We start from the raw sequence: 10,206 nt of genomic DNA, 5'->3' as shown, positions 1-10,206 counted from the left end.
CAATAGTTTTATATATTTTTATTTTTTTTGTTTAATATTTGTTTAGTCATGCAAGGAATCGGAGCTTGAAATACTGCACACGATTTTCGGCTATATTAATTATATTTTTTAGTATTTTCAATAGGTCTCTGACAAATAATAAAAATAATATTTTCATCTCAGAATATGGTACTATTTGGAGTAATAACTACTTTAGTATGAATAAAGAAAATTATTTCATGAAAATTATTTTTATTAAGTAACAAATAGTAGATAACTGTAATCACCAGTAATCAATAATACTTCAGGATACTTCGATTTACTACGGTCATTTATTTTAAGAGTATTGAAATCTGTGGTTTAGAAGGACTGTATTTGCCGTATTTAAATAGCAAGTGGAAAGCAGCTGTACATTTATGATTTATGGGTCCATACTCCATGGGCGGTATGTTGAGCTCCACCCAGAGGGTCACGTTCAACTAAATTATGATTGAAAGAGGTCACAGTAATAATTGCGTACGTTTATTGGGTAGGTAGCTAACACAAAAGTGTGTAAGAAACGCCAATGATGTCCACGTTCGAAGGGTTAAATAATGTTATAATTGGCTATATACTGCACACACGATCAACAGTCGCGGAAACGGAAAATATATTAGATAAAAAAGTTTAGGACAACAAAGTTACGAGAGACGTGTTTTGGATTTTTTTTTTTTTTGTACCAAAAAATACAATTTTTAACATTATAACGACATCTGATGCCCAAATTGTCTCAAAATACTACGCAGCTGCGGCGGCGATAGAGTCGGACTTGCCACTGTCACTGCTGGTGCTAGAACTTTCGTTACTCGGCAGACGGCCACTGCTCCGGTTAAGGTGTTCGCGTAGGCCATCGATCATCTTTTGCCTGCTCTTCCGGCCGTTGGCGGACATCTCACCGACGGTGTTGGACACGTGCGTCATGACTGCGTCGAGGGTGCCCGTGACCGTGCCCAAGATCGGCAAATCTCCAACGATGTCGTCGATGTTCCTGACACCGCTGGCCAGGTAACCACTACTGGTGGCCACGGTGGCGCTGAGGCCGTCAAACAGTTGACTGCAAAGGTATCCTAGAGCAAGCGTGGCCCGGCCACCGGCCTGTGCAATCTCCTTCAAACACTTACCGGTTTCGCTGCTGACGTTCGATACCGTCGAGCCCGTGTTCTTTACCAGTGACTTGAATACGTCACCGACGTTCTCCACTCCATTGATTGGCGTCTTTGTCCCGTCATTGGTCATCGAATTTGTCTTGTCCACCGTCTCCGAGGCCGTGTTGTCGGGTGTGGAAGCCGTCTGAGAACTTTGAGGCACGGGTATAGTGTGGATGTTGCCCATCTGCATGTGGAAAAATAAAAACGAGAATCACGTTATCAAGCATTGCCTTAGGAGTGCGTATATGAGAGTTCCAGGTTATTTTAAAAAAAAACAAAATTAAATTGTAACTTAAATTATTTAGACAAATTTGTCTTGTTTTCTACGACCGTATAATATATTTTGTACACTGACTACCAGGTATATATCCAATCGTTAATGCACATTAGATTAAGTTGATTAAGGGGATATTATTTAAATGCATATTTAATTCACATTAATTATTTAGAAGATTGATGAAATAAAAATGAAATTAACTCTAACGCACATATTAACGAATAGCGATCGTATATAAACGTGGTTTGTTATGTATTGTAAAATGCCCATTTGATTCGATGCTGTAGATATAATATTAGTGATGAAATACGTGTACCGCAAAATAACTGTCATTAACTACTCATTAACATCAACGATAAAAATAACGTTATATTGTAAGATCTAATGCTGTAAATGCATTTTTTATATCAAGATATTTAATATAATATACATATTATATTTATCTATTGATCCGATTGGTTTTGCGACCTGCACTGCTGAAGTGAACAAGAAATTAAAACGTTTTACGTATATAAACGATATTAAGATAATAATTATTAAGATTATTTATTATGAAGATCGAGTTGAATTATATTGTTGGAATATTAAGTTAAATTCTGAGTGAAGCGAAACATGTGTTAGTGTTAGGTAATATTATGGTTTTAGAATGATGTGTTTTGTCTTAAATTTTTCTTATTTTATAGATATGTGACAGTCTGTAAAACTAATTCTAAAAAATGCACATTGTAATTGATCACACTGAATTATTTGCCCCCGCTTTTCGGTGCAAAAATCTGGCAGTTTATAGTGAATTTTCGTTGGTCTATTATAACAATAATCCTCAAATTAAAGCTGCATAGATTTTAATATTTAAAAACACAAGGTAAATTTTAGAGGTAATCTATAACAAATGTATTAATATAAAATGTAAAAACGACACAATTATAAAAATTTGTTGTATGGTTTAGTATATTTACTAAGCCAAAATATGAATGATTTTTCAGTTTTTAAATAAGTACTAGTTCCAGATCAAATAACCTTTAAACGCAAACATTATTCTTGATATATATTTTATAATAAACCTGGATCATAAAAACAAATCTTCATATTACATAACAAAAAAATCACTATTTTTCTTTTGATGTACCAACAAAAATTATTGCTTTTTAGTGTTGAATATATAAATAAATATTAATACTTTTAATCTATTCATAAATACTTAGGACGAAAAATTAAAAAAGCATACCTGGAATAAACAAACAACCAACAAGTAAATTATTATATTTTTAGTATTTTGAGCGACACAAGTCATTTTGTAAATTGTGTTTTATCGAAATTGAATTTTACCAAGTCACTTGTAATATGGAAGTAATGCTGAAATACCATAAGTGATCGCTTTTATTCAGTGATTATAACAACGGAATAAACATTCAATTAGCAATTAAGTAATATACATGTGTTGTTTACAGATGTGCTATAAACGTTATACTCAGCCTACATTATAAAATTATCAATTAAGCGATTTAATTACAACCAGGATTTACACTTATATCCGTCTCCAAAACAAACATGAGTACATAACCCATTTCTCTGCGAATTTATGTTTTCAACATGTCCCCTACTTGAGGTTTGAGGTCATAATTCTCATAACCGAGGTGATAAAATAAATAATTTCTTATAATCACTTATTTTAGTTTACATAAGACTTCGATATAAACTAAGTAGGTAGGTATGTAACTAATTACTAATTAGCAATTATGTTAAGTAAAGCTCAATTTTTTAACAACTAACTGAGTTTTATTCTCATCCAAATTTTAATTCTAAAATGATTAATATTGTACCTAATTCAAGGTATATTTATTTTATAAGTGTATATAATTTATTAATTTACTAATTATTGAAATGGACATTTGGGTTTTGGATATAACGTTTTAGATTTCAAGAGAAATTTGAAATATATTGGTTTAAACCTTTTGTTTTTTCTCTACTTATATTTTTGCTAATATAAGTACTTAATTGAAAGACCACTTCAAACCGCAGGTCATTTTTCGATATTCTATAGGTCCCTATATAGTATATTACTTAAGTGAAACCCAAACGGAAACCTTCCGGAAGTGTAAACAATAGGTATTGACAAATTATGTAGAACATTTAACAAAACTAATGCTGGCTATCCACTTATACTATAAATACTTATGCTGTAAATAAAAAAAAAGTATTGTGTGAACTCTAAAATATGACGATATATATTTTATCCTACGTTTTTTAAATAATTTAAAATTTAATTAGCTTTGACATTTCCGTATAAGATAGATTCGTTACACTAGCACCACAACCTAAACTAACTATTTTCTTCGAATTTGGTTCCATACTTTGGTAACCGCACATTGAAATATTCTACTTAGGAAGTTCAAAACCAAACTAGGTTTTAGTAACCGATTAGTAACCATTTGTAACCAAAAATTTGGAATTCGTAACCTAAACCAAGTACTAGGAAAACCATTTTTCCCAACCGGGCGCTGATATTATAATCCTTAATATACCTAGTCTTTGAATATTTTATTTTCATAACAAGTATATCCTTGATCAAAAGTATTTTGGATAGTTTTTTTAACATGAATATATAAAATATTTGTATTTTTTAGCTATATTTTTTTCAAAATTTTAAACTAGTATATTTTTATATATATTTTTTATTTTTATATTTTAATTTTCTTACTGAATATAAAACAAAAATATATAAATATATGTTGTTAAGTATGAACATAGGAAATACCTATTTAATTTATCATTGTATTTTATATAAAATAAAGATGTTTTTTATCTAATAAATTATTTTTTATTTTTATTCAATAAAAAAAATTGATTTAAAAAAATTATTATTTAAAATAAATGATAAGTTTAAAATTAATTTTAATTTTAAAAAGGAAAAAAAATAATTAATATTTTATAATTATTTATTATTAAGTCCTTAACTATTTATATTGATATAAATACTATTTATTTATTTATGTGATAACAATTATAATAAATAAAGATAAGATCTTAAAGATAAAGATCTAAAGATAAGATAAGATCTTTATTTTGTTTCAAACCATCGAAATTAAATTCCTTTTCCAATAGTTTATGTGGTGGTGCCTTAGCGTAACGCAGTTGATTATTTTATTTTAATGAAACAAGTTATTTGTTTTAGTAAAATACAAGTTTGTGTGTGTCGAAAATATACTTAAGTAATGTAGTTTGCTAATTATTTTTTGATTTTTCTATTTACTTTTTAACAATTTTCTTAAAAGGACATAATAATTCTATTCACTTTTTGTACTATCAACTAAAAATGTATCAAATAAATAACACAATTATCTATTTCGTATTAAAAACAGAATCATTCGTTGCTTTGCTTTAAACTTAAAATATATTTGTTAATATAGTTTTTGTTTTACTTAGATACCTTAGTTGTTATTTTTATAAGATCGTATAGTAATTACTATAGGAAAACTTTTGTTCTAAAATCAAGTATTAACCAAGCCATATAATAAATACCTTTATTTGTAAGTTACCTATATGAAATAAAAAAATCATAATGAGTAGTGCTCTAAACTGTGCAACTGTTAAAATATAAATAACAATAAAAAATAAAGTTTTTACCTTCTATTTAAGTAAAAAATAAATTAAGATAAAATAATGTATTGTATTAAATTGTGAAAATTATAACTAACTTAACTTGTTTCATTAAAATAAAATATTCTTTAGTAGCACTTGATTAGTGCGTTACGCTAAGGCACCACTACATAAACTATTGGAAAAGAAATTTAAGTTCCATGGTTTGGAAAAAAAAAATCTTATCTTTATTTATTATAATTTTTATCACATAAATAAATAAACAGTATTTATATATATATAAATAGTTAAGGACTTAAAAATAAATAACTATAAAATATTAATTAATTATTTTTTTTCCTTTTTAAAAATAAATATTTTTTTAAACTTTTCATTTATTTTAAATAATTATTTTTTAAATCAATTTTTTTATTGAATAAAAAATAAAAAATAATTTATTAGATAAAAAACATCTTTATTTTATATAAAATACAATAATAAATTAAATAGGTATTACTATGTTAATACTTAACAACATTTATTTATATATTTTTGTTTTATATTCAGTAAGAAATTTAAAATATAAAAATAAAAATATACTAATTTAAAATTATAAAAAAATAAAGCTAAAAAATAAAAAATATTTTATATATTCATGTTAAAAAAACTATATAAATATTTTTGATCAAGGATATGCTTGTATATATTAAGGATTATAATATCAGCGTCCGGTTGGGAAAAACGGGTTTCCTGGTACTTGGTTTAGGTTACGAATTTCAAATTTTCGGTTACGAATGGTTACTAATCGGTTAATAAAACCTAGTTTGGTTTTGTACTTCCTAAGTAGAATATTTCAATATGCGTAAGGTTACACCAGCACCCGGTTGGGAAAAACGGTTTTCCTGGTACTTGGTTTATGTTACGAATTCCAAATTTTCGGTTACGAATGGTTACTAATCGGTTACTAAAGTATGGAACCAAATCCGAAGAAAATAGTTTAGGTTGTGGTGCTAGTGTAATGTACCTGTATAAGATGACTTTTACCAAGTTACTGTGTTACAAATATTTAATAGATAATCTAAATCGTTATTATTATAATATTTTAAAGTGAGTAGTGAATATTATTGATAAATGGTGTTAGTAAATTAAAAAGTAAAAAAAAATGTTTAGTAAAACAAGCTCATTAATAGTTGTTTATAAGAATGTGATTAATTTATCATTGAACTTAAATAATATTTTACCTAACCTTACATATTATCTAATAAGAATACAACAAAATCTAATGCTTAACATGGTGGTTCTTCAACAACAGTAAATCTAGTATTTATATTCTGTTCACATTTGTTATAATAAATCATTGATTTAGTTAACCTTTTTTTAAATATTGCTGTAAATATAGTACTCAAGAAGATATATGTGCTATAACTATCAATTTTAATTTTGAAATTGATTCTGTAGGTGCAACCATGTATCATTTTAAGAGGTTATTATTAAATTTTCTCAATCGTTTATCATCATAATAAATTAATGCTGACAACCATAAAAATGTTGTTTACTAAAATAAATATCAGCATGATCAACTTTAATCAAGCTTATGAGAATCGTTTTTCAAATTTTAAAATGTATTGTTGCTTTGTAATTAAATGTTATCAAACACTATACCTTGTGCCGTGATAATTGTGACAATTTCTAAGCACATAGTTTCTGTATTATATCTGACTTTATATCCATCATAAAAAATGTTTAAACCAATTTTTATATTATTATGTTTTATTAATTGTATGGCTATTTTTCATTCATTTTTTTTCTTGTAATATACATTTTTAATACCTATTAACATTACACTTTATCTGTGTAAGAAATTGGATATTTTTATGGATTTTGAGTAGGTATTTCAAATATTGTCATTGGAATAATAATTGAAAGCTTTACCTATTAAAATTGTTTGTATTTATTATCCATTTACGTCACGAGTCATAAGTATCTATAGTCAATTATTAGATAACTCACAATGCATTTAACTACACTTGCACGCAATTTAATTCAAACAGCGATCGAGTATCATGAAAAAATCTATAAAACCAAAATACATGTCTTTAAAATTGGATTTCACTATTCAGTGACTTACCACTGTTAATTAATGTGATTGCATTAGTTTTGGTTATTATGGTTCCATAATTTATATCGTATTATGGCCATGCATTTTTATGGATAACGCGGCGTATACGTCGACATTAAGTAGTCTGTTCTATCGATACTTGGAAGTGTATAAAAAAAATCACAATATAATAATATAGGTATATTGTACTTATATAGCAGTCTGCTCTCAACAACGTTCAGGAATTGAAAATAAATTGACATTCGGTACGAGTATATTATTATTATTATAATTATAACTATGATAAAATATAATATTTCGTGTTCTAGACAATATTGAATCAGCAGCTTTACATAATGTTACACGTTTTTGGTGATAGAAAACTTAAAGACTAGTGCTCGCGGTTATTACCACAATTTTTTTTTTTTTTACTATATTGTTATGATGTGTAACTATATATAATATTATAATAATACACTGATAGCATTCGTGCTGGTGTCGCTATTCACTGCTGAAAATGCCGCTCAGAAGACCCGACCAACTCCGACCGCCGTTCTTCACCATCTGCCCCATTCTGTTGGCGGTGCTGGTGCCAAAGTTCACGGCCGATTCGTTCATTTTGTGTAAGAACGCCATCATGTTCTTGCCAGATTCCGCAGCCACGTCCGCTGAGTCCGAGTACGCCGAGGCCACGCGTTTTGCCATCGAACTTGCCCTGCTAGTCAGACCCCCGAAGATGCTTTCCATATAGGACGTATCAGGGCCGTCCACCGAAATTGCCTGCGGATCGGGTGCCGCACGTCCGGCGCCGACCTGCGTGCGTGTACAAATATCAAGACATATCCGGGCCAATTGTCATAAAACCTAATCAATTATTATATCTAAGATTTTTGGAAATTTCAAACTATAAATCGTGTCCTCCAATTCTCGTCCCAATGCTGTAATAAGTGTGTGATCTTTGAGTATAATGGAAAATAAACGTTTGGATTATCGTCTACGTTTCCACATCACTATGTAGGTTCCTATACACAGATTTAGGTTTACTTCAAACTTAACTGTCTTTCGTCCTATAAAAATGGTGTACATAGCTAGGAAATTGTGAAAAATAACCATTAAACGGCCGTGGCAGGTGCATTTCACACAGCAATAGTAAAAATCATAAATAATAATTTTTAAATAATAAAACAGCGTATATTATAACAAATAACAAGAGTGATCTAAATGCGATAGCAAGACTCTACATACATTATATTGACTTATTTAGTTAACTAAGTTACTAGTTTGTACAATTAATTTCCTTATTATGGACTATGGTTATGATATATTTTTTTAAATTTAATAATTAAAAATCAAACAAATTCAGTAGATTCAACTAGTCCGAGCCTTTGATCTTCGGTGATTGTATATTTTAGTAAAACAGAAACGGTTCCCCACATGACCAAAAACAATTATTTTTAATACTTTACTACCTAAATAGTATACTGTTATAACTTGATTTATTTTTATCATTTTTTTTTTGCGTATTTATTTAATCATATTTTACGTCATTATTGTGAACATTCGACAAAGGCACCTAAGTTATCAATTCAAAGACGCGATTTTGAAAACATATAATTAAAAGTTGAATTTTGAATTTTTGTTAATTACATAATTATTTATTTATACTGTTATGAGTTTTCAAATTTTGGAATGATTATTTGGAGACTGGACTAAAAAAATATTTCAAATGAACACACCTACAAATAAAAATGTTATTAAATTTATACAATATTATGTTGTTTTAGACTACCTAGGTGTAAGGTTCACATTTTAATGCATTTGTTATTTTTTAACAACAACGAAGTACAGATTTAGTGTGATCATTCAATGTTTAAAATGCAAAATTGTATGTATTATAATATTTTATATAAAAAATAATAATAAATAATAATGTGTTTGCTAACGTCTATTGTAAAATTAATAATTGATGTACAATGTACATATTAACTATAGTCATACAAATTATAAACTTTACATTTTAGCCTTTAGGTATGTTTGATATACAAAGCAACATAGATCATTAATAATTTCTAGTATTCTATCATCACTCAAAATATAAAAACAACAATATTATTTCTGTTATTATTATTATTATTTTTTTTATTAATATTTTTTGTTGACTTTTAAATAATTTATTTTTCGAGAATTATTACAATTTATTAAGTTATTAAACTATTACTAGGTACCTAGTTATATTAACAAAAAAAAAATTAGAAAGCAAATTAAAGTCAACGGAGATTAGTTAGTGCACGGATATTACTGTATTTATTCATCCCTATAACATTTACTGTCTAATCGATGGTCATGAAATCAATGAAAGATGTGAAAAAAATTAAAATGTGAAGACGTTTAACAGAAATATTTTTTAACCATCTAAATTTTTAATTTTAATTTTAAAAACTTTAAAAATAAATTAATGATCAATATAATTTGATTATGTAATCATCATATAAAAAATGATTAAATATATGTATACAACACCTACATATTATATGAATAAACAAATAATTATTTAAAAACAACAGATAGTAAGTACAAAAAAAGCAAAAAAAAAATCCTGATCATAATAATTATTAGTTTACATTAATAACCTAAATATAACTACGTAAGTAACTATTTTAGGATTAGTGTTATTTTTATAAATAAATTTTAATGTTTTGCAAACATGTATTACTTAAGGTATAAACAAATTACGTACTTGGAATAAACAAGCAACCAATAAATAAATTATCATATGTTTAGTATAATACTGATTTAGACAAGTCATTTTGTATAAATTCTTTTGATGTTAAAACTTAATTTGACCAAGTGAAATTCAATGCGGAACTTATACCAGAATATTCAGAGTGGTCGCTTTTATTCTGTGATAAAAAAACGGATGTATGTAGAACAAAATATGATAAATGAATAAACACAAGTGTGTTTACTGAAAAATATTAAACGTCATACGTACCTACTTATTTTATAATGGGGAATGATCAATTAAGCAGTTTAATTGCGATTATAATTTACATTTCCAACCGTCTCGAAAACAAACAACTGTATATTCA

General features: G+C 27.3%; 2 protein-coding genes across 2 annotated transcripts; both read right to left on the bottom strand.

The window, feature by feature from the left end:
* Nucleotides 1-317: 317 nt before the first annotated feature.
* LOC132935484 (uncharacterized) lies at nucleotides 318-2,814 on the bottom strand. The gene is made up of 2 exons (XM_061002052.1): nucleotides 2,669-2,814; nucleotides 318-1,350 (listed from the first exon to the last, which is right to left on the bottom strand). Exons 1-2 carry the CDS (start codon nucleotides 2,732-2,734, stop codon nucleotides 757-759), a joined length of 660 nt encoding a protein of 219 aa, XP_060858035.1. The 5' UTR covers nucleotides 2,735-2,814; the 3' UTR covers nucleotides 318-756.
* A 4,491-nt stretch (nucleotides 2,815-7,305) lies between these two features.
* LOC132935242 (uncharacterized) lies at nucleotides 7,306-10,013 on the bottom strand. The gene is made up of 2 exons (XM_061001718.1): nucleotides 9,855-10,013; nucleotides 7,306-7,930 (listed from the first exon to the last, which is right to left on the bottom strand). The coding sequence occupies exons 1-2, from the start codon at nucleotides 9,921-9,923 to the stop codon at nucleotides 7,619-7,621; spliced, it is 381 nt and encodes a 126-aa protein (XP_060857701.1). The 5' UTR covers nucleotides 9,924-10,013; the 3' UTR covers nucleotides 7,306-7,618.
* Nucleotides 10,014-10,206: the final 193 nt, after the last annotated feature.

The sequence above is a fragment of the Metopolophium dirhodum genome, chromosome 1 (genome assembly GCF_019925205.1).
Source record: "Metopolophium dirhodum isolate CAU chromosome 1, ASM1992520v1, whole genome shotgun sequence".
Classification (NCBI taxonomy): Eukaryota; Metazoa; Arthropoda; class Insecta; order Hemiptera; family Aphididae; genus Metopolophium; species Metopolophium dirhodum.
The sequence above is the reverse complement of the archived record's forward strand: the minus strand, read 5'-3'. Positions and strand labels throughout refer to the sequence as shown.